This window comes from Pelophylax lessonae, assembly GCF_965119305.1.
Source record: "Pelophylax lessonae genome assembly, chromosome: 1".
In the NCBI taxonomy this organism is placed as follows: Eukaryota; Metazoa; Chordata; class Amphibia; order Anura; family Ranidae; genus Pelophylax; species Pelophylax lessonae.
This window is the reverse complement of record NC_138768.1, coordinates 88,656,705-88,681,458: the sequence shown is the minus strand read 5'-3', so window position 1 is coordinate 88,681,458 and position 24,754 is coordinate 88,656,705. Positions and strand designations below refer to the sequence as shown.

The 24,754-nt window shown below is 44.6% G+C and overlaps 1 protein-coding gene across 1 annotated transcript in view; it reads right to left on the bottom strand.

Annotated features, from left to right (window-relative positions):
- LOC309544140 (C4b-binding protein alpha chain-like) overlaps positions 1–24,754 on the bottom strand; it is a gene marked incomplete at its 3' end in the record, with an annotated part of 145,323 nt that overhangs the window by 14,940 nt on the left and 105,629 nt on the right. Inside the window, exon 8 of the mRNA XM_082243031.1 lies at positions 11,482–11,667. Coding sequence (XP_082099157.1) covers positions 11,482–11,667 — 186 coding nt within the window. The remainder of the gene's footprint in view (positions 1–11,481; positions 11,668–24,754) is intronic.

Here is a 24,754-nt window from a genome sequence, read left to right as displayed (position 1 = left end):
CACCATCTCGACAGGGAGGACTTTCTTCCGCCGGGTAATCTGGCATCGTGCATTCCACATGAAGTAACGGACAACTATACTAACTAGAAAAAGCGTATCCAAATCAAAATCCCAGCGAGTCGGGAATGCCCCGTACACCCACTCCGCATAACTCATGCGATAGAGAAAGGGCATGCCTAGAGCCCTCCCCACCCTTTTACACCTCTATGTTAAAGGGACACTGGAGCAAAAAGTGGTCCATAGACTCTACTTTACAAACACAATCTGCTCTAGGACAATCCTGATCATCCACATTATGATGCTTCAGGTTCCCTCTCACATAGAGCCTTCCATGGAAAGCGAGCCAGGCTTGATCCCTAAACTTTAGAGGTATTCTTCCCAAATTGGTTAAACACAACCCCTCCCTCATTATGGAGCCTGGGCAATCCTTTAAGGCCAGTGACACACTGAAAGCAGAGCCCAAAATCCTTTTCTCCAGAAGCTTTCTGGGTAGGGACTTGATATCCTCCACTATCAGCTGCCACTGCTGAAGTATTTTCAGACACAGGGAAACATAAGCCGGAAGCTTGCCATGTCGGACTTTCAGACTTTTCACTGGCCCGGCATCTTTCCAGCATTCTAGAAAAGGCCTAAACCAAGATTAAAAAATACCCACCCATCCCAGTGGGTTCTCTGCTAACATATTACCAAGACTGTACTTTCCTGCTAATTTCCTGCTGGGGCTCTGGGAAGGCATCCGGATGTTCGAAGCTTTCACCCTCCTTGCCCATCCAGAAAACTTCACTCTTTTCATGGTTGACTTTAGAGCCACAAGCCTCTGTGTACTGCTCTATCACAGAGACCATCTCCTGCACTTCCTCCATCCCAGAGATAATAACAGACACATTATCGGCATAAGCCACGACCTTTAAATACGGCACACCAGCAATGCCCAAAGTCACCCAGCACAATGATCCACCCTCTAACCTTCTTATGAAGGGGTCAATTGCCAAAGCATATATAAGGGAGCTTAAAGGACACCCCTGGCGCACACCAGAGCCAACCTCAAATGGCTGTCCAACCCAACCATTAACAAGTAGGAAGCTCCCAGCCCCTTTATATAATGCTTTCAGCCAATCTATAAACCTCCCCTGCAGGCCGTATCTACCAAGTAGCAAATACAGGTACTCATGATTGACTCAATCAAAAGCTTTCGCCTGATCCAATGCCAGCAAGTACTTTCTCCATCCAGCAGCCCTGCATCGCTCCAAAGCCTCCTGGAAAGCCAAAACTGCTGAAAAGGTAATTCTACTTTGGACCGAGCAGTGCTGATGATTGGAAAACAAATCATCTGCTACTGACGACAAGCACCAAAAAAGAATCTTCACCAAGATCTATCTATCAACATTGAGAAGACTGATGGGGCGCCAGTTCTCAATCATTGAGGGGTCTTTACCTTTTGACAGAAGAATGACAGTGGATTGCCTCGTGGAGGGAGGGAGTGAACCCTCTTCTAGACAGCTGTTATAAACCTCCACTAAAAAGGGAGCCAGAATGGACTTAAAACACTTATAAATTTCAGATGTCAACCTATATGGCCCAGGCGATTTTTTGGTAGCCAGCATCTCTATAGCACGAACTACCTCATCCACTAAAATTGGTTCTGTCAAATCCATCAAAGGCAAAGCTTTCTATCCTGTCCCGACTAAGGTCCTTTCTTCCCAGAAGGTCTGCGTAATATGACCTGAAGACCTTCAGGACCCCTGATCTGGACTTCACCAGGGAACCCATACTATCCCTCAGGCCTATGACCGCCTTAAATGCAATTCCTTGCTTACAATTCTGGTAAGGATCAGGCGAGTGATATTTCTTATAATCTCGCTTCAGAACCAAGGAGGCATGCCGGTCATATTGACACTTCCTAAGAAGAAGCTTCACCTCAGAGATCTCCCCTGGATCTCCTCCATATGAGACAAGACAATCAAGCTTCCTCCGCAAATGCTGGTAGGCAATGTACATACCAAGCTGCTTCTTCTTACTTATGGACTTGAAAAGTCCAGTCACCCTTTGTTTCACAAGTTCCCACCACTCTGACTTACTGCTGCAAATGTCCAGAATAGAAACCTGTGCCTGAAAAAAATCCTCAAAGGATTGTCTTACCTCTTCCAGGAGAGCCAAATTCAGTTTCCTGGTACCCCTTCCCCTGGATGGAGTGTCTAAGGCATTCAGAGTCACAGACAGCATACAGTGGTCAGAGAACTCCACCATCCTCAACTCAGGAGCCGAGAAAGTGGAGAAAAAAAAAAAAAACTATCTATCCTACTCTGACTATTCCCTCTCTGGAATGTGAATCCTGTGCTGCCAGGGCAGTGCTTAATGTGCCCTTTTTTCCAGACCTGCTTGTCTAACCATATAAAAAAAACGCTATCGTACCCCAGCCTGTCTATGGAGCCTCTCCTGTCTTCAGGCCTAATTATGGTGTTAAAGTTACCTCCAAAGAAAACCTGCTGGGATGTAAAAAGGAAGGGCTTGATCTTTGTGAGGAGGCATTTCCTGTCCCATTTTGACTGTGGTCCATAAATATTGATAAGGCGCAGGTCCTGCCCCCTAGCAGAGATGTCTAAGACCATGCATCTCCCCATTTCTACCTCAATTACCCGCCGGCACGTTACCGTATCGGTTTTAAAAAGTACCGCAACTTCGCTGCAAGGCTCAGCCGCAAGAGACCAAAAGGAGGGACCGCATCTCCACTCCCTTTTTGCTAGATGGACATCGGCCAAAGTACTGAGCCAGGTCTCTCGCAAAAATAAAATCTCAGCATCAAACTCACTGAGCAAAAATAAGGCAATATCACGAGCTCTTGCAGATTTCATGCTGGCGACATTAATGGTCACCACCTTTATCGGAGTGGGAACTGCCATCAGGGTGATTGGGGTAGTTGTTTCTTAACCTCTACCACACTCATCACCCGAAACAGCTCTCTTTATACTATGTGACTCCCCCTCATCCATAGATGATAAAGAAATAGATAAATAATAAATCTGATACCAACTCCTCCCCTTATAAAACAGAAAATGTGTTGACAAGAGGAACCCCTCCTAGGTCTGACTGTAAGGAGGAAATGACCGCTTTTACTGGTATTCCTCTTTTTCTTTCTCCTTATCCTCTCCCACCCCTAATCATCTGAATCCTCCACAACAGAGGGTGAGACATGGGACATGGACACCCCTCCCTCGAATTCCATTGACCCCACAACCATCCAGCACCCCTGCACTCCCTTGGCCACATTTGCGGTGTCGAGGGACAGGGACTAGAGGTGGAGTAGGCCAAGAGGGAAGATCCACTAAACCCGCCCCCCCCAGCAGCTTCCACTAGCCTGGTGGATCTACGCACAGTAGATTTAGGAACAACAACAGGAGGAACAGACTCAGGGACCACATCACTAGGGGAAAACAGAATCTGACACAACAGACACAGGAGGGGCAACAACAGTTTCCTCCCTAACTTCAGCTGCTTCATCTTCTTTATCAAGCCTCTGCAGATCAATCTCCAATCCTGGCAAGTTATGCAGTGCCTCGGGGCACTGGCTATATGGATGACCGAGCTGCTAGCACAAATTGCACCGAATCTTGGTGCATTCTCTGGCCAAATGGCCTAAATCCTGGCACAGTGAGCACTTCTTGAGGGTGCAGGACGATGCAAAATGGCCATTATCACCACATTTATTACACACCTTAGGCTGACCTTGGTGGAAAATGGCCACCTATTCCTTCCCAGAAAGGCTGAGCAGAGAAAGTGCTGAACTACATTGCCCAGCACCCTCAATTTTAGCGATACTGTCCAGGCCCCTGTCCATATTCCATGCTCATCAAGGACCTTCCACAGTGGAGTGAGGACTTCGCCATATCAGCGTAGCCATACTACTTAATATGGATTCATTACGCACCAAGATTGTCACGGACTTTATCAAAAGCTGCCTTGAAATCACCTTTGGCACCAAACTACTTCATTGCTGAAGGCCCTTGCACCTCCTATCCCTGTCCCAAAAGAGATCCAAACTCTCAGGTTTCACAAAAGACAAATCAAATTTATAACTTCCCACTGGGAAAATCAAAGCACAAATATCACAAGCTTTAACCGCTTCCATACAGAGCAGTTAGACACCCTTCCTGCCCAGACCAATTTTCAGCTTTCAGCACTCTCACACTTTGAATGACAATTGCTCAGTCATGCTACACTATAACCAAACAAAATTTTTATCATTTTTTTCACACAAATAGAGCTTTCTTTTGGTGGTATTTGATCACAACTGGGGTTTTTTTTTTTCGTGATATATGCAAAAAAAGAGCAAAAATTTTAAAAAAAAAACACTTTTTTTTTAGTTTCAATTATGAAATTTTGCAAAAAATAAATTTTTCTTCATACATTTGGGCCAAAATGTATACTGCTACATGTCTCTGGTAAAATTAACCCAAATTAGTGTATATTATTTAGTCTGTGTGAAAGTTATTGAGTCTAGAAGCTATGGTACCAATTACTGAAAATTGATCACACCAGATGTACTGACTGCCTATCTCCTTTCTTGAGGCCCTGAAATGTCAGGACAGTACAAATACCGACCAAATGACCCCTTTTTGTAAAGTAGACAGTCCAAGGTATTTAGTAAGAGGCATGGTGAGTTTTTTGACGTTGTAATTTTTTCCCACAATTCTTGGGAAAATGAAGAAAAAATTTTTTTTTCTTTTTTTTCCCACAAAGTTGTCAATTTATAAGCTATTTCTAACACATAGCATGTACACAGCAAAAATTACACCCAAAAATACATTCTGCTACTCCTTCCGAGTATGGCGATACCACATGTGTGAGACTTTTACACAGCCTGGCCACAAAAAGAGACTCCACGTCCAAGAAGCACATTCAGGCGTTCTAGGAGCATAAATACACATAAAACTTTCTTACTACCTATCACACTTTTCAAGGCCCTAGAGCACCAATACAATGGAAAAGTCCACAAAATGACCCCATTTTGGAAAGCAAACACTCCAACGTATATTCTATGAGGCATAATGGGTCGTTTGAACATATCATTTTTTTCCACAGGTTTTTGGAAAATGTGGAAAAAAAATGAAAACTTTTTTTTTTACACAAAGTTGTCGATTTATAGGATATTCCTAACACATAGCATGTACACAGCAAAAATGACACCCCAAAATACATTCTGCCACTCCTCCTGAGTATGGCAATACCACATGTGTGAGACTTTTTCACAGCCTAGCCATATAGAGGGGCCGAACATCCAAGGAGCATCATCATGCATCCTAGCCACTTGCCTAGGCCTATTTTTGACATTTGGTGTTTACAAGCTAAAATCAGTTGTTTTGCTAGAAAACTGCTTAGAACCCCCAAACATTATATATTTTTTTTTAGCAGAGACCCTAGAGAATAAAATGGAGATTATTGCAATATTTTTTATCACACCGTATTTGCGTAGCGGTCTTCCAAACGCAATTTTTTTGAAAAAAAATCACTTTTTTTAATTAAAAAATAAGAAACCAGTAAAGTTAGCCCAATTTTTTTCCATAATGTGAAAGATAATGTTAAGCCGAGTAAATAGATACCCAACATGTCATGTTTCAAAATTGCGCACGCTCACGGAATGGTGACAAACTTTGGTACTTAAAAATCCCCATAGGCGACAATTTAAAAATTTCTACAGGTTGCCATCTTTGAGTTACAGAGGAGGTCTAGGGCTCAAATTATTCCCCTTGCTCTAACGATCGCGGCGATACCTCACATGTGTGGTTTGAACACCGCTTACATATGTGGGCGGGGTTTCTGTATGCATTCGCTTCTGCGCGCGAGCTAACGGGGACAGGGCGCTTTAATTTTTTTTTTTTTTTTTTTACTATTTATTTTATTTATTATTTTTTATTTTTACACCGTTTAAAAAAAAAAAAAAAATTGATCATTTTTATTTCTATTAAAAGAAATGTAAATATTCCTCGTAATAGAAATAGGCACGACAGGACCTCTTTTTTGTGAGATCTGGGGTCAAAAAGTCCTCAGATCTCACAAGTACACTAAAAGATAGAAAAAAAAAAAAAAATAATTATAATATAAAATGAAAAAAAAAAAAAAAAAGGACCTTTAAACCGGTTGCTAGGCAACAACATTTTCCGTAGCTCCGGTCCTCCAAGACCATAGAGTCAAGTGAGGGCAAGCTTGCCCTCACTCGACATCCTGTCTGTGAGGATTCGGGACCGGATCGTTTTCCCCGCTGCCGGCGGGTCCGGTAAGCGGGGAAAAGGACCGGAACGCATCGGGAGGGGGGCGCCTCTTCCGCCATCCCGGAAGGGTGATCCCACGGCGAATCCACCGCTGGGACCACCCTTATCGGAAAGCCAACCGTCCACCGTTTAAAAAAATACCAGGGTTATGGCAGCTATCTGCTGCCATAACACCGGTATTTAGGTTTAAACGGACGACGTATATAAACCTTTTTGGACTTGGACATGGTGGCTGTATGAAGGGTGACAGGTACTCGGGTACTTTGTTGGGCAGGTGACAGGTACTCTGGTACTGATGAGCAGGTGGCAGGTACTCGGGTACTCCGATAGGCAGGTGACAGGTACTCGGGTACTCTGATGGGCAGGTGACAGGCAGGTGATAGGTACTGATGAGTAGTACTCACTGACTGATAGGTGATAGGTGATACTGTACTGATGGGTACTGATGATCAGTACTGATACGTGATAGGTACTGATGAGTACTGATGAGTAGTGATGGGTACTGATGAGCAGGCGGCAAGTACTTGGGTACTTCAGGCGTCAGGTACTCTGATGAGCAGGTGGAAGGTACTCGGGTACTCTGATGGGTAGGTGACAGGTACTCAGGTACTCTGATGACGGGTACTCCGTTGACAGGTACTCAAAGTACCCGAGTACCTGTCATCAGAGTACCCGAGTACCTGTCATCAGAGTACCCGAGTACCTGTCATCAGAGTACCCGAGTACCTGTCAGAGTACCCGAGTATCCGTCATCAGAGTACTCGAGTACCTGTCATCAGAGTACCCGAGTACCCGTCATCAGAGTACCCGAGTACCTGTCATCAGAGTACCCGAGTACCTGTCATCAGAGTACCCGAGTACCCGTCATCAGAGTACCCGAGTACCTGTCATCAGAGTACCCGAGTACCCGTCATCAGAGTACCCGAGTACTCGTCATCAGAGTACCCGAGTACCCGTCAGAGTACCCGAGTACCTGTCATCAGAGTACCCGAGTACCTGTCATCAGAGTATCCGTCATCAGAGTACCTGAGTACCTGTCATCAGAGTACCCGAATACCTGTCACCAGCCCATCAGAGTACCCGAGTACCTGTCATCTGAGTACCTGATGACAGGTACTCGGGTACTTTGATGGGCTAGTGACAGGTGCTCTTTATTGGGGGGGGGGCAATCAGTGTGTTTAGGGTGCACTGTAGTTGGTAACTAGCTGTTACCACAATCTCCTCCTCACACAGGATCAGTGTGTGAGGAGGAGAACACGGTGACAGCTAGTTACCGTGTTCTCTGTTGACATTTGTGACCGGCTGTGATTGGACACAGCCGGTCACGTGGTAAAGAGCCAATTTCATTGGCTCTTTACCTAGATCGGGGATCGACTCTGTCCGAGGGACGAGCCTCGTCCCCGATCGCTGCTCTGCGCGCCGCCGGGGGCGCGCATTGCAGAGAGAACGAGCGGCTCGTGCTGGAGCCGCTCATGTGATCGGCTGTGATTGACACAGCCGATCACGTGGTAAACAGCCAATTTCTATTGGCTGTTTACCTTGATCAGTGATGGGCTATGTCCGAGGGACGAGCCTCATCCCTGATCGCGCCGCTGCGCGCCGCCTGGGGCGCGCAGTAGCAGCTAGAACGGGCCGACGTCATATGACGGCGGCCCGGATCTAGACAACCACTTTGCCGACGTCATTTTACATGACTCGGTATAGAAGTGGTTAAAGCCCATTTCCAAAACCAACTCAGCCCCTTACTGGTGGGGTTCCCTCCCCCTCCCACCTCAACTGAACCACAATTCTCCTCCTATACCCACTAACCAGCCCCCCACCAAACCTCCCTGAATTGTGGCTATTAACAAAATTTCCACCACCCACCGTGGTGCGACTCCCCAAAACTGAAGCATAGCTTCCTATATGTCTTGCAGCAGAAAATGCATCAGTTTGTTTTAAGCTATCTGACACACACCTAGCAGATTCGGGATTGATCTTTACAACCGATGAATCCTTCCTCTGCTGAGCAGGAGAAGAAATGTCATTTTTATTTTTCCCAGCAATATTAACCCCTTCACCACCACCCACCGCATTCATTGCTTTATTATTATTGTCATTTTTAATACTTGCTGGGATATTTATTATTATTGTTGTCTTCACAGCAGAATCCATATTTGCTGCTGAATTGGTGAGAACTTCAGCTGTCATCTTCTCTTCCACTGGAAGCACACAGCAACAGGTAAAACATTCCAGGAAACTTCCATGGCTGCTTCCACTCTAATTGCAGCACCATGCTGATCCCCTCCCCCACCAGCAATCAGCTGGTCAGTCAGCAATGGAAGACTCAGGTGAACATGAAGCAGGCTGTTTGGAGCTGGCAGCCATTTTGCTTGCTGTGGGACTACTGGTCTCAGCAGGACCTTCAAAATACATGCCTGGGGTGTTAGATGCAGGTCCATCCACATTCCTCTGATGGTCTGGTGACTCCTCTATCAGGGGTTTTCCTTGCATGTCTGCACTGGGTTTGTTCACAGCAGACTCTCCAATAGGCAGCTATATGCAGAGCTCCTTCTCACCTGGGACACCATCCACCACAGCAGGTGGAGCAGACATTCTGGAAGGCAGCATGGTGTACTGGGATTTCTCCAGCAGTACTGGCTTTGCTGGTTTGTATCTCCTCTGCTCATCCTCAGGAACTTCTGATGGATCATCAGGAAAGACAAACTTGTCTGCTCTCAGGGTTGACTCCATCTGCTGGATGAAGGTCAAGGTTCCATGCTCACTCTCAACCCTCTGGTTGGTTGCCGCTGGCGATTCCCAGCCCTGGCATGGGGGGAGAGGTGCAGAGGCAGATGGAGCCGGGTCATCCATTACCTGAAGCTGCTGATCCACAGAACCTGCTGATGTCTGGCTGGCCTCTCATTGTCAAACTTTTCTTTAAAACACTCCACTTTTGTCTTTAAGTTTTTCCAATAATAAAGATTGTTTCTTTACCTTTTCTTCTAATTCCTGTAACTCAGGCTTCATGGCCAAACGATTTTTACTCCAGGCCTGGCAGTACTTGGCTTTGAAAGATTTATGTTCAGTCTTCAAAACTAAGTTTTTTTTCAGCTTTTTCAATCGCCCTAAAACAATTGATAATCTTTTGGCTGAAGACATCTGCGTCCTCACCAGGGCCTGGACCCACAGTCAGGTCCTCCACCTCCCCCTCACTAGACCCTGTGTTATCAGGGGTATCCCTCCCAGGGCCTCCCCCAGGATCAGGCATTGTTCCTGGGTTAAGCTAGCAAGCAAGGCCCAGGCTTGCAAAAGGTTGGTTCTCAGAGAGAGCTCCTTCACTGAGTCCTCCTCCTTCTCCCACTGACCACCAATGTAAGAAGCATTCTTCCCATTGACCACCAATGTAAGGAGCGTTTTCCCCACTGACCACCAATATAAGAAGTATTCTTCTCACTGACCACCAATGTAGGCTGCATTCTTCCCACTGTACACCAATGTGAGAAGCATTCTTCCCAATGTCCACCAACGTAAGAAGCATTCTTCCCACAGACCTCTGAATTAGTTTAAGCAGGGTTTCCTCAAGACCTGAAAATTATTTTGAGAAAGTCTAGTCTATTGCTTGTCTTTTCACTGTCTGTTGCTAGGGTGAGTGAGATACAAGACTTGTACGTGTTACTGAACTGTAGCAGATAAAATTCAGTTTTTCTTATGTGCCAGACAGGTCTGTGCTGTGTGGCAGAACAGTGTAAATCTCAGAACTGGATAGACAGATTTTCAAATCCTTTGGATCCTTTAGATGTATTTCATCTGTGTAATTAGCTTTTTGCCTTAAGTTCAGTTTAAACAAATCTTACTCAAAAAAAAAGCCCCCCTCCTAAATGAATGTAAGGCCCCATTCACACTTGTGCAACTTAAAAATCATGTGATTTGCATTCCTTTACTGTATGACTTGATGGGACTTTGATGCAATTTTGATGCAACTTTAGATGAGTGCGACTTGTGAACAACTGAAAAATCTGTTAGGTTTCTTTATTTTCTAATGAATTCCATATTTTCAGAACGATTGTAATTAAAATCGGTTGAAAATTTATCGACCAATTAAAATTCTGTGTAAAGAATAGCTGGTTGTTAAGGAGCGGGCCAGGAAGTCAGCCGCCGCGTGACTCATCAGCTTGCCTGGGGTACCCCCACAATCCATAGTGGGCCCTTGGGGTCTGGTATGCTTTTAAGGGGAACCCCACGCCAAAATAAAAAAAAAATGGCGAGCCCCCCCCCCCCAAATCCATACCAGACCCTTATCTGAGCATGCACCTCGGCAGGTCAGAAAGGGGAGGTGAGCACCCCCCCTCCTAAATTATACCAGGCCACATGCCCCCAACATGGGGTGGGTGCTTTGGGGCAGGTGGGCTATGCCCCTCCGCACTTCAAAGCACCTTGTCCCCTTGTTGATGGGGACAAGGACCTCTTCCCCACAATCCTGGCTGGTGGCTGTGGGGGTCTGCGAGCGGAGAGATTTTAGAAATCTGGAAGTCCCCTATAACAAGGGGGCCACCAGATCCCCCCCATGTGAATGTGCCTACCCATTCACCAAAAAAGTGGAAAAGTGAATAGACATAGTACACCAGAAAGAATCAGTTGTTAAAGATGCAACGGCCCGCTTCCTGGATCGCTTCCTAACAACCAGCTATTCTTCACACTGAATTTGAATCGGTTGATTCGATTAGAATTCCAATCATTCTGAAAATTTGAAATTCGTCTGAAAATAAAGAAACCTAACACATTTTTCAGTTCTGCACAAGTTGCACTCATTCAAAGTCGCATCAAAATCACATGATATATGATGCAGGTGTGACTTTCATGCGACTTTTGAGGGTTTACATTGAGGTCTATGGACCTTAGGTTGCATGAAAGTTGGACCAAAGTAGTGCAGGAACTACTTTGATGTCCCTGCGACTTGTGGCTGCACAGATATGAACGCTATTCATCGGGAAACATGGGGTGCGACTTCCAAATGGGGTCCAAATTCGGATGACAAGTAGCACAAGTGTGAATGGGGGCTAAGAGTCTTTTCTTCCATGTGCAACTGATAGCGCTTTTAAAATAATTAAAAATAAGTGTATGCATAAATTAATATGAATCGGAAGAATAAATATATAAATGAATACCATAGTCTAGCTGTGCTTTATTTAATTCACTCCATAAAAAAAAAAAAGTCAGTATTCATTGAATTTACCCTTCTCACAGGTTGGCAATTTGGGATTCCACTGGAAATCTTTTCCACAGGTTACTCTGCTTGCACCGTTTAGTTTATAGTATGAATCACACTCTAGTGTTATGGAATTACCAACACTATATCCATCAGTTTTCTTCCCTCGCATTACTTTTCCATTTAACAATCTAGGTTCTGGACAGAATGCCCCTGTGAAATGAATAAAAAGGCAAAAAACAGCAAATTTAGTTGTGCTCTTCCACAAAGCCATCCTTTAGAATGAAAAAAAAAATGTGCATATACTGTGTGTATATATATATATATATATATATATATATATATATATATATATATATGTATAGCTTTGAAATGTTTTTTTTTCTCCTTTTATTTATCTATTGCACATACACTATATTGCCAAAAGTATTGGGACGTCTGCCTTTACACATGAACTTTACTGGCATCCCAGTCTTAGGCTGGCCATACACTATACAATTTTCTTATTCAATTTCCTTTAGATTTACCTTTAACTATGTAGTGCAAGGGCCTGCCTGATTGCATACAAATTGAAAGTGTTTAGGTTTGACCCTATATTACATTGTTTTGGTAAATCTAAAGGAAAATTGAACAAGAAAATTGTATAGTGTATGGCCAGTCTTAGTCCGTAGGGTTTAATATTCAGTTGACCCACCCTTTGCAGCTATAACAGCTTCAACTCTTCTGGGAAGGCTGTCCACAAGGTTTAGGAGTGTGTCTATGGGAATGTTTGACCATTCTTACAGAAGCGCATTTGTGAGGGTCAGGCACTGATGTGGACAAGAAGGCCTGGATCACAGTCTCTGCTCTAATTCATCCCAAAGGTGTTCTATCGGGCTGAGGTCAGGATTCTGGGCAGACCAGTCAAGTTCTTCCACCCCAAACTCGCTCATCCATGTCTTCATGGACCTTGCTTTGTGCACTGGCGCAGTCAGTTGGAATATCTCCAAACTGTTCCCACAAAGTTAGGAGCATGAAATTGTCCAAAATGTCTTGGTATGCTGAAATCTTAAGGCTCCTTTCACATGGTCCGCATTCCATTGCGGGCTGTTCTGTGCTCAGCGGGGATCGATCCGCCGATCCCCGCTGAGCAGGCGGATGACAGCTCCATCTCCGCACTGTGTTCGGAGAGGGAGGTGTCAGAGCCCCGCTGCTCTCTATGGGGAATCGGATGAGAGCGGACCGCGTGTCCGCTATTATCCGACCCCATCCGATCCGCTGGACGGATGGAAAATAGGGTTTCCATCCGTCCGGGTTTCAGGGACAGGATCGGATGCGGAATGGCAGCCGCTGACATCCGCTGCCCCATAGGGATGTATGGAGGATCCGATCAGATCCGCCTAAAAAACTGACAGGCAGATCTGATCGGATCGTTCATGTGAAAGGACCCTAAGAGTTCCCTTCACTGGAACTAAGGGGCCAAGCCCAACCCCTGAAAAACAACCCCACACCATAATCCCCCCTCCACCAAATTAATTGGACCAATGCACAAAGTAAGGTCCATAAAAACATGGATTAGCGAGTTTGGGGTGGAGGAACTTGACTGGCCTACACAGAGTCCTGACCTCAACCCAATAGAACACCTTTGGGATGAATTTGAGCGGAGACTGTGAGCCAGACCTTCTCGTCCACATCATTTCCTGACCTCACAAATGCGCTTCTGTAAGAATGGTCAAACATTCCCATGGACACACTCCTAAACCTTGTGTACAGCCTTCCCAGAAGAGTTGAAGCTGTTATAGCTGCAATGGGTGGGCCAACTCAATATTGAACCCTACAGACTAGGACTGGGATTCCATTGAAGTTCATGTGCAAGTAAAGGCAGGCGTCCCAATACTTTTGGTAATATAGTGTATTTATTTTTAGGAATATTGTTTCAATATCTACGCCCCATGTATGAATAACTTTACCCAACAATGTCACTTTCCTAATAACAACTTGTTTCTAACTAAGCAAAAGTAGATTTATTAAATCAATGCATATTTGTTAATGCAATGCAATTTGCCTTAAAGAGAACCTGTCATGTCCATAACATTATCTAAGCTAACAACACTGATGAAAAGCAAACACATAAATCAGAAAATGAGTCATCCATCATCATAAAGAGACTAACAATTTGAATTTGAAGTGGTTGTAAACCCTCAAATATCCCCAGTGAAATGATTGGCCTCAGGTGATACAGAGATGAAACAAATCCTCCTACATACTATAAGTTGTACCTGTTTATGTACGACTGTCTTTCCTGTATATCCATCCAAAGTGCAGAATTTACACAGGAGCTCTCAGCACTGAAAAGTAGGGGGTAGAGAACTGGAGTTACATCAGTGAGGAGAACTCTGTGAGCTGATTGGAGGAAAGGGACACCCACTCCTTCACACAGCACACAGGAACAGAGGCTGTCAATCAGCTGGAGGTCCCTCCCCTGACACCATTTTTCTCTTGGTGTCAGGAGAACTTGTCAGAAGTGACTCGTGATGATATCAGAGGAATGAAGCAGCAGACAGAAATAACACTTAGGGCTTGTTCACACTTTTTCAAAATACTGGCGCTCATCAAACACTCCTATAGCGTTAAAACACATTATTAGGTGCGTTTGGGAAGTATTTAATGAGCTCTACAAATGCACCACAAATACCTAATATTAACTGTAATGTAATACCGCGCCGCAAATGCATTGCAACCGCATGCCGGCCCGGTTGCAGCACATTAACATAGACTTGAATGGAAGGAGTTTAAATACTTAAACTCCTTTCAAACTTGACACATTTTCAAGCAAATTGATGATTAGTGTCGGTTCACACTAGGGTGACACGACTTCGGGCGAGTTATGCCGTCGCCCGTGCACCGTGACTTCGGCGCGGCTTGCAACGACTTCACATAATGGAAGTCAATGCAAGTCACTCCGATGTCGCCCCGAAGTAGTGCAGGAACCTTTTTCTAATTCGGAGCAACTTGATTAGCTCCTATTAGAACGGTTCCAATTGCACAGCACGGTCCGCTACTTGTCAGGCGACCAAGTCGCCTGACAAGTCGGAACAGTGTGAACCGGCACTAACGCTTCATGGTTTGATAATGTAAACAGCACTGTGTGCTGTCCCTATGATCTGCATAGGCATTTGAGGAGCGTTAAAAAGCCCCTCAAACACCTGCTTTTAACCACATGCCGACTGCCCATAGTAATATTACTGCGACAGTGCGGCTCCCCAGGGTTGAGCCACATAGATCTATGTCACTGGAGGGGAAGTGGTTTCGGCAGCGCGGCGCCGGAGGCGCGCCCCCGCTCCTGATTGCCGCCTTCCTCCCCCGGTCGTCAGGAAAACTGTGAGAAGACCCTCCTGCTTATGTAAACAAAGCAGTCGGGGCTTCTCAGTGACAGGCAGGAAGAGATCAGAAGATTCAGCATAGCTGAACCTGCGATGTCTGTGCCTTTCACAGAACCCCCCCCACGTCAGTAAGCATTGGGCATACATTTAACCCCTTGATCACCCACAATGTTAGCCCCTTCCCTGCCAGTGTCATTATTACAGTAACAGTGCATATTTTTAGCACTGATTACTGTAGTAATGTCACTGGTCCCCCCAAAAGTGTCAAAAATGTCAGTCAGGGGTCCGATCTGTCCGCCGCAATGTCGCAGTCCCGCTAAAAATCGCAGATGGCTGTCATTACTAGTAAAAAAATTAAAAAATAACAATAAAATTGACCTGGAAATAAAGGACTGAGCGTTAAGGAAATACTCAAAACTCAATCACCCAGCGCTTATGAATGCAACAGTATCTCATGCGCACATGAACAATAAAACTCTAAAATAAAATTGACCTAAATCTTTCCCGTACTTAGTAAACGCAATAACTTTTGCGCAAACCAATCAATATACACTTATTGCGATTTTTTTTACCAAAAGTATGTAGCAGAAAACAAATTGGCCTAAAATGTTAATGTCATATAGCAGAATGTGAAAAATATTGTTTTTTTTTCCCAAAGTTGTCGCTCTTTTTTTGTTTACAGCGCAAAAAATAAAAATGGCACAGGTGATCAAATATCACCAAAAGAAAGCTCTATTTGTGGGGAAAAAAAGAATGTAAATTTTGCTTTGGTACAGGGTCACGCGACCGCGCAATTGTCCGCTAAATTAACGCAGTGCCGAATCGCAAAATAGGGCCTGGTCATTAAGGGGGCAAATCCTTCTGGGGCTAAAGTGGTTAATGCCAGTGTGAACTAGGCCTTGGTGCTCTGGATTGAGACAAGGACACACTATTGAGGGATATGCTTTGTTCATATTTCATGTTTGAGGTTTACACCACTGTAAAGTTTTGGCAAAGACGGCATGCAAATATGTGGCCTTTCGACAGGTGGGCCTTGGCGTGGAGCAGCCGCATATTTGCATACAACATTGCAAAACCAGCTGTGCTGAGAGTACGTGCCCTGTGCACTCCCAGCATAGATAGCAGTGGCTAACAGAAAGCTCCCAATTGCTGCATACAATCAGGAGCTTTCCGGTCATGTGACCACCGTGATTGTCCGTGTCACACGATCATAAACTGGGGTGGGAGGCGCTAACACCAAGGGTCAACAATCAAAGCTACAAATATACATGATTTACATAAAATAGGCATAAACAACTAACCACTTGACTTTTGGAAGATTTACCCCACCCCTCTTCGTGACCAGGCCGTTTTTTTGTGATATGGCACTGCCTTACTTTAACTGACAATTGTGTGGTCCTGCAACACTGTACTCAAATAAAATTTGTAATTTTTATCCCCACAAATAGAGCTTTCTTTTGGTAGAATTTGATCACCACTGTGCTGCCACGCAGCTTTAACTGTCTAGCAGTTGTTATTACATGTTATGTTATGCTATGTTATTGGTATCATCCTTGCACCCCTGCTGTTTCCGGCTAGTTGGTTGCTCCCACCCTCCATTTCCTGCTGTAACTCCATTTTTGTATAGTTGTTATGAAGAGACTGCAGAGTGTGGGAGCTGTGTAACTTCAATGGAAATTTAACTATGGAAAAGCCTCTATGTTTATGCCTTTGCTAACTTGAAGCATAAAGAAGCATTGGAGCCCACATGGAAGAAAAATATATTTAAAATATATTTAAAAAAAAAATCATTTTTTATTTTTCCCAAATATATTGGAAATATATTTGAAATGCTACAATTTTGGCCATATTCAATATATTTCTAAAATTCTTTTCCCTAAATATATTCGAAATATATTTTTCTTCCATATGGGAGAACACCTCTGGAGTCTTTATTCATTGAGTAAACTATCTGTTAAAGCCATCATTCAACCTGCTGCACATACTTACAGACTGGGTCTACAAGAAGGTCACAGGTACAATCGATGCTGAGACAGAATAGTACATTTCAAGAAGAATCCATCACATGGTTATCTCTGCAGCTTCAGAAACGTGAGTAACCACATGCCTATGTGAATAACAAAAACCCTAAGACAGGAACCCATCGTCAGACTGTGCACTGAAAGTCAATGCCTGTGTGTTACTGCTGCAGTCACCAGAAGCATTACTCTGCATATGAAGCCAGCCACCTACTGAATGCTCCATTACTGTTACAGCCTTTACTGCCAGGGATTGCTGGTCTGTGCTATGGACCCATTACTCTAGTAATACAAGCTTATACAAGTTTTGCCTTTATTGGGGAGCCATAGGTACCCTTGAACTGTGTAAGGACTGTGTATCATAGCTATATCAATTCCCTAGGATTCATCATTGTCAAGCTGTTTGGGTTGTGAATCCAGTACCTGAATCTACTAAAATAACTGTATATTCCTGCCTGTATAAAGTGATAGTGAACTGTGCACTGAGCTGAGCTATCCAGTCTGAACCAGTTGCAGCACTAGCTGGCTCATCGTCACAAATATCCAGCTCCTCAGCTCAGCCTGCTTACTAACAGAAGTCACTACCTACAGAGCTGAGCTCTGGCAGATTTCTAACAAGACACCAAAACTACAGTACTTGTCATTATGTCTGACAGAGATCCCACAGAGTTACCTGCATTTTGTCAAGATAAAGCAGACTCCTTACTTCATTCTCCTCGTCCTGTTAGAGCCCCTCATCCATCCTTGAAGGCAAGGGAGGCTTATGAAGCAAGTAAGGAAGAAACATCTAGTAACCTGACTGTATTATGGGAGAATACTTTAAGTTGTATAACAGCCACTAATGAAACTAGCAACAATTCTGAGAAATTGAACACTGCTCTCTCAAGGGTTAAGAAGGGATTTGAGAATAATAAAAGACTTTCTGAGAAGTACTATTCCCTATTGTCACATTCCAACATAGAGGAAGCTGCATTGGAATTAAAGGACTTTACTTCTACTGACCAGCAGAGGCATAGCAAATATCTTGAAGCAAAGGCACAGATAGAAGGTAGGTTAGCACAGCTACATGAAACTACATCCTGTAAATCTGCTTATTCCAGACACTCAGGAAAGTCATCTAGATCTGCCTGTTCATATCATAACTCTTCTTCTAAGTCATTGCGGTCCTGCTCTATAAGGTCAATACTGAGCGACCAAATACTCAAAGCTCGCCAAAAGGTTGCAGTAGCCCAGGTTCAAGCTGCCTGCTCTGAAAAAAGAAGCAGCCTTTAAGGCAGAAGCTAAATGCAAGGAAGCAAGAATACAAGCAGAAACAGAGGCTCAGCTAGAAATTCTTCAGAAGAATAGAGAAAAGGAAGTAGCTTTAGCAGAGTTATCTGTCTTGGAACAAGCCCTATTGGAAGAAGAAGGAGCAGCTTGTACCAGCTTGGCTGCTTGTCAAGACCCTGTTGAAAGGACCCTACAGTTTGTCTTAAATCAGAACCACGACAATACAGTCCCACCTACAGTTGGAGATTATTCTCATAATCATCCAGCAAGTGGATCAGAAGGCAATGTGTCGCCAAAGCAAGCTGGTCAACTAGACACACCTACTAACAGAGACACTCCACAACTACCGCACGTCACAAAATCGAGTGAATCAACCTACGCAGCTCATGTGCCACCACAACTCCATGTGCATAGAGATTACAAGGGCACAGCAGAAGACTACAGAATGAACTCTGTACCCCTTTGATACAGCTCTCTTTAACTTCAAATGCTCAGAGTCCTTCAGACGACAGACCCTAAAAAAAACACAAAAATTGGTTCCAGATGATTGGTACCTCCGATTGCCATCATCCCAATTAGTCAATGCATAAAACTAACACTAAAAAGTGTTGATCTCCTCTGAGAAGAAAAGGGGGGATTTTTAAGGCAATAATACATAAAAAATGGGGGATCTGCTGGGCGATAGCTGGGATGCACTGATGTCAAGCATACATAAGGAATACAACCAAAAAGAACAGGCTGAGACAGATCTTTTTTGCTTATTTTCAAATTTGACCAAAAACCTAGAGAAGAAAACGGCTCTCCACCTACATGTCAATTTTTTTGACAAATACATAGCTGAAAAAATCAACCCTATGGGTCTCAGAATCCAAATCTTTCCCATTCTTGATCAGATATCTTCGGAACTGAAAAAAGAATGGGAAAAGGAGTTAAACAATTGTTCTGCCAATTTAATGAGATTATTACGGGGGGAATATGAAACTCAGATCTCCAAGATTAACGAGGAAGTTAAGAATATCTATGTACAACTTGCTCCTCTGAAAAGCCATAATGATTATACTACCTATGAAACTAACTTAAAGAAACATTTGGAAAAATATGGCAAAACTGTCCTCCTCAAAAAGGACAAAACATTTTGGAGGGTCAAAAACGCCTTTGGTGAAGGTAAGGCCTATAAATGGCACAATGGTAACAAATTCCCCAAAAGACGTTTTTTGAATCCAGGAAGGTCCAGTCACCAAGGTGAAACGGAGTATTCATCCGATTCACAGTCATATTCCTCATCGTCAGCGCACTCTTCTACCGATTCCCGGCCGACCAAACGTAAGGGTAAAACCTTCAAGCGCCGAGAACAAGGTATAAATGAAGAGAACGCTCAACAAAGCAAAAAATCCACAAAGGGAGTGAATCCCTCTGGTAACAAATCAGAAAATATAACTAAGACTAATAGTCAGAACGATAGCAGCGCTCCAGGACAAAGAAACTTGAGATCCAGTCAGCAGGGTGGCAGAGATCTGGGCGCCAGATCCAAAAACAACGATGGGCCTTTTTTAGGCAAGGGATCTCTGGCCAAAGCCAACGGCCAGAAGGGTATAGAGCCCTACATGCTCAGATCGAGCTCCAATCCGAGCCTGAATCTGACGCAGGACTAAACATAGTCAACCTTTCCTCCCATGTGTTAACATCGGAGGAAAGAAAGGTCCTATCTTTAGGCCTATCCTTTTGCCCAACTAGGTCGTTCGACAAGTTCGAACTTACCGAAGATATTCATCTATTCGCGAGACGTCTCTTGTTCGAAACTATGTTTGACAAATCTGCAAATCAGGAACCCACGGTCCAATCGGGACTCACGGCGGCGGATTTCAGGGCCCTCAAGGACCTGAATCTCCTACTTTTGGAGAATGGCTCAGAGGACTGGGATGAGGTCCCTCCCTTTCCAGTCTTCGTAGAGGGTCCTCGAAATTTCCCTCCTTTGATTCCAACCCTGCTCTGGCACTGTTTGTTAAACGGGTCACCAAGGACCTACAGACGATGCATGCCAGCAAATCTACCAACAATCTGAGTCCTACTTTAAAGACAGCTCTCAGGGCCCTTCAGGACAATACAAGCATTACCATCAAGCCCTCCGACAAGGGGGGCAATATTGTCCTGATGGACAATGAGAGATACGTCTCTATGTCTCTCAAGATTCTTCAAGACCCGAGATGGTACCGCCGGGTGTCCGCCTCCCTGGTGGGTAAGTCCAATTACACTTTTTATCGCCTTTTGGATGAAGCCGGGATGGCTGGCACGATCACCAAAGAAATTTGGGATTTTGCCCGCACCCGCCATCCCAGGATTCCCACCATGTATGCGCTCCCAAAGGTGCATAAAAATTTGGACGACCCACCAGGGAGGCCGATTATCTCGGGCAACGGTAGCATCTTGGAGGGCATAAGTAGAGTCATTGACGCCTACCTTCGTCCATATGTCCTAGGCCTAACTTCTTACACCAGGGATACCCTGCACCTCCTGCAGATTTTGGAGAACGTGCAGGTTCCCGAATCAGCTCTGCTTGCATCTATTGATGTGGAGTGTTTATACAACAGTATCCCGCACAATTAGGGTATACAGGCCATCAGCAAGATTTTGGCCCAGAAGGGCAAGGGCAACTGGGTGTTTGACCAGTTTGTCCTTTCCATGTTACAATTCATTCTCAACAACAATATTTTTGTTTTCCAGGGCTCCCACTACCTCCAGGTACAGGGGGTGGCAATGGGGACCTGTTGTGCCCCCACCTATGCCAACCTGTATCTGGGGGAGTGGGAGCGGGCAGTCTTCTCAGATGAGGCTTTGTCTATGTACACCTGCCACATACTTATGTGGCAGAGGTACATAGACAACGTCTTTCTTGTCTGGGACGACTCCCTGGACCTCTTGAAGACTTTTCTGGATTGTTTGAACCAGAATGTTTTCAATCTGTTTTTCACCATGGTGGCCAGTGAGAGACAGATTAATTTTCTGGATGTCACAATCTTCAAGGGGGAGGATGGTCTTTTGCACAGTAAGCTCTTTCGGAAAAAGACAGCCGGCAACAGCGTTCTGCATGCTGCCAGCTTCCACCCGGAGTCGCTCAAGAGGTCGATTCCCTACAGCCAATTCCTGAGGGCCCGACGGAATTGTTCGACCCTTGACGACTTCTGGGTGGAGGCTGATGGCTTGACTGAGCGTTTTCTAGCGAGAGGCTACAGCAAGTCATGCTTGCGAAAATCCTTCAATAAGGTCAAGGACCTGAAACGCAGGGATTTCATTTTTAAGTCCAAAAAGCAACAAGAAGATCACATAGTTCGCGTGATTACACGCTATTCGAGACCATACTCAAAGTTCTTGGTAGGCATTGGGACATCTTAACAGATGATTCCTCATTGTCCAAATTTGTCTCCAACAAACCGTCTGTTACATACAGTAGAGCTGGGTCCATTGGCCAAAAACTGGTCCAGAGCGAATACAAGGGGGATCGCAGACGCGATCCCTGTCGCACATGGGGCACCTTCCCCTGTGGCTCCTGCTCCTTCTGCCCCTTTGTGCAGAGGAGACGTTCCTTCACCCTCCCCAATGGTGACAGGTTCCAACTGCGCCATTTTGCGAATTGCAAGACCAGGGGGGTCGTCTACTTGGTGGAGTGTGGATGCGGTTCATTCTATGTTGGTAAGACCAAGCAGGAGTTCCAGGCTCGCTGCACAAAACATCTAGCGGGCATGCGTATTGGTGACCTATATCTGCCCTTGGGCAGACATGTGGCATGGGATCACCAATATCGCATGCCTCAAGTCAACTTTACCATCTTGGACCGCATCCACATTTCACCAAGGGGCGGCGATTGGAACAAGCAGCTGCTCCAGAGGGAGGCACGCTGGATCCAGACTCTGAGAGCTACCACACGTCCGGGTTTAAATGAGATAGAGAGCTATAGACCTTTCCTACAGGGGTTTAGTTCAGGCAAGACCGATTGAACCTCCTCCAGCTTATTTCATTTTTTCTATGTATATATACCCTTTTTTTTTTTTTTTCTTATCCCCTTCCCTTCCTTCACTATGTGATATGCCTTTTTTGAAATAACAGGGCGACAACTTATATAGTTTGTATATTTTTGTTGTGTTCTAACAATTTTTTGATGTTGTCAATAATTGTTATTTGCACGATTGTGATCATGGTTGTTTGTTAAAATTCCTTTGTAAAGATATTTTGTTTCTCATGTTTGATACATTGTGGCATGTATAATTGTTGCGTTACCACCGGCATTTGGACACCATGACCTAGGGATGTTCACTATAACGACGGGCGTGTTGATAGCCTGTCATGAAGGGATATTCACTTCCCCCTTTTCCTTTTAGGGGGGGTCTTTATCCCTTTTTGCTTCCTCTTTATATTATACTTCCCGTCATCCCTCTCCTTTGGTGGAATCGAAGCTTTATATGCAATTGTCTCATACTATTATTCCCCTTTTTGAATATTTCCTGTCCTCAATACACTGTTATGCCCTTACAGGATTTACAGTGTTAAAAGGCTTGGCCTCCATTCCTTTGCCCTTCTGGTCCGGCACATGTGGGCCCCCATACTTGGATGGATTCCAGTAGGGGGCCCTAGCACGCTGCCTGGTGAGGTTGAGGTTCCCTCTGCCACCTTGTGCGGCGCTCTAATCTGTGTCGGTGGTGATTGAGTCCTCTGTTTTCATTCCCCTCTGTAACCGGATGTTGATGATCACGCCACTTCCGGTGTGCCGGGTGCGCCATTTCCGGTCCAGACGCGGGAACGCAGCTACTTCTGGGTAGCGCGAACCCGCGGGAATGCAAGGAGGGCGTGACCACGCCTCTCCTTGAAATAGAGGACGCCAAAGCTCACCACGGTGCCTTACCCCCTTGCTCCTCCATGCTGTAGGAGGTAGCCAGGGAGCTGTCATATACCTATTACTTGTTGGCCTTTTTGCAATTCCATCGGGATCTGTCTGGGCTGTACCTACATCCTTTTAGGATTTCTATTTTTGGATGCCTGTAAGTAACAATTTGGTGACTTTTTTTTGGGGGGTCTGCTTTACCTTCGGCCAGGCATTATGGGTTGCCGGCTGAACTCATAGGCATATGCCCCCAGTTGTGTCCCCGCCCCTACCCTTTCTTCCCCCACTTTCTATTTACTGGAACTCTCTCAGTTGGGTTGATTGGGCTATAGGCACTAGATCTACATTTAAGGCGGTAACCAAGAACTTGGACATTGAACCTCAAGCAGAACTTGACTTACTAATAAAGTGCTTGGGGCATCAATCTTCAGAACAAGTAAAGAGACTTAAATCTGTCTACATTTATAACTTTAAAGCAGGCCTTGATGCTGCCTGGGAACGTCTAGAACAAGACTATGGGAGCCCCGAAGTCATTGAATCTGCCTTATTCCAGAGACTAAACGACTTTCCTAAGATCTCTGTTAAGGACAATCATAAGCTTAGAGAGTTAGGTGACCTCCTTCATAAACTTGAAATTGCTAAGTTAGATCCTAGTTTACCAGGTCTTAGCTATTTAGACACTGCTCAGGGCGTAAATCCTATTGTAGCAAAGTTGCCTAGTTATCTTCAGGGAAAGTGGACTAGTGTAGGATCAAAGTATAAGTATGAACATCATGTTTCCTTCCCTCCCTTTTCTTATTTAGCAGAGTTTGTGCGGAAGGTTGCAAGATCCAAGAATGACCCAAGCTTCTTCTATCCAGATACAACCACCATTCCTTTAACTACTTCAAGGGGTATTGCTACCAACAGTAAATTCAAGGATTTAAAGCATCCTATTGCCGTAAGGAAGACCGCGATAGCATCCAACGTCTTGGCTACAGACATTAAAGCAAGCAATCTTAATCAACAATCTCTCTCCAAATGTTGTGCATTTAAGGACAAGCCTATTGAAGAACGCAAGTCATTTCTCAAAGAGCATAATATCTGTTTTAAATGTTGTGCATCCTCCGATCATTTAGCTAGAGACTGTAAGATCGCCATCAGATGTTCTCTCTGTAACAGTGCCAAACATGTGGACGCTCTCCATTCAGACCTGTTCAAAAGGAAACCTTCACCCAGCAGCAACCCGAAGACTACATCAGATGATGGCGGGGAGAGAACTGAGCAATATGCCAACCCTGTAACCACAAGGTGTACAGAGTTATGTGGAGAAGGGCTTCATAGCAAGTCTTGTAGCAAGATATGTCTTGTAAGGGTTTTTCCTGAAGGATGTCCACAAAATTCTATAAAAATGTATGCCATACTCGATGATCAGAGCAATCGCTCATTGGCCAGTACAGAATTCTTTGACTTATTCAACATTCAAGGAGAGACCTGGTCCTATACCTTGCAGACATGTGCAGGAAAGATCAATACTTCTGGAAGAAGAGCCCATGGCTTCATAGTTGCATCAGAATATGAGGACACAGAGTTTCCTCTTCCAACTCTAATCAAATGTGATCAGCTACCGAACAACAGAGAAGAAATCCCCACACCAGAGGTTGAACGTCATCACCCTCATTTGAGCCACATTGCTAACTACATTCCACCACTTAACAAGGATGTTAAGATTTTGATTCTACTAGGGAGAGACATTCCTAGAGTTCATAAAATAAGAGAGTTATGTAACGGTCCAGATG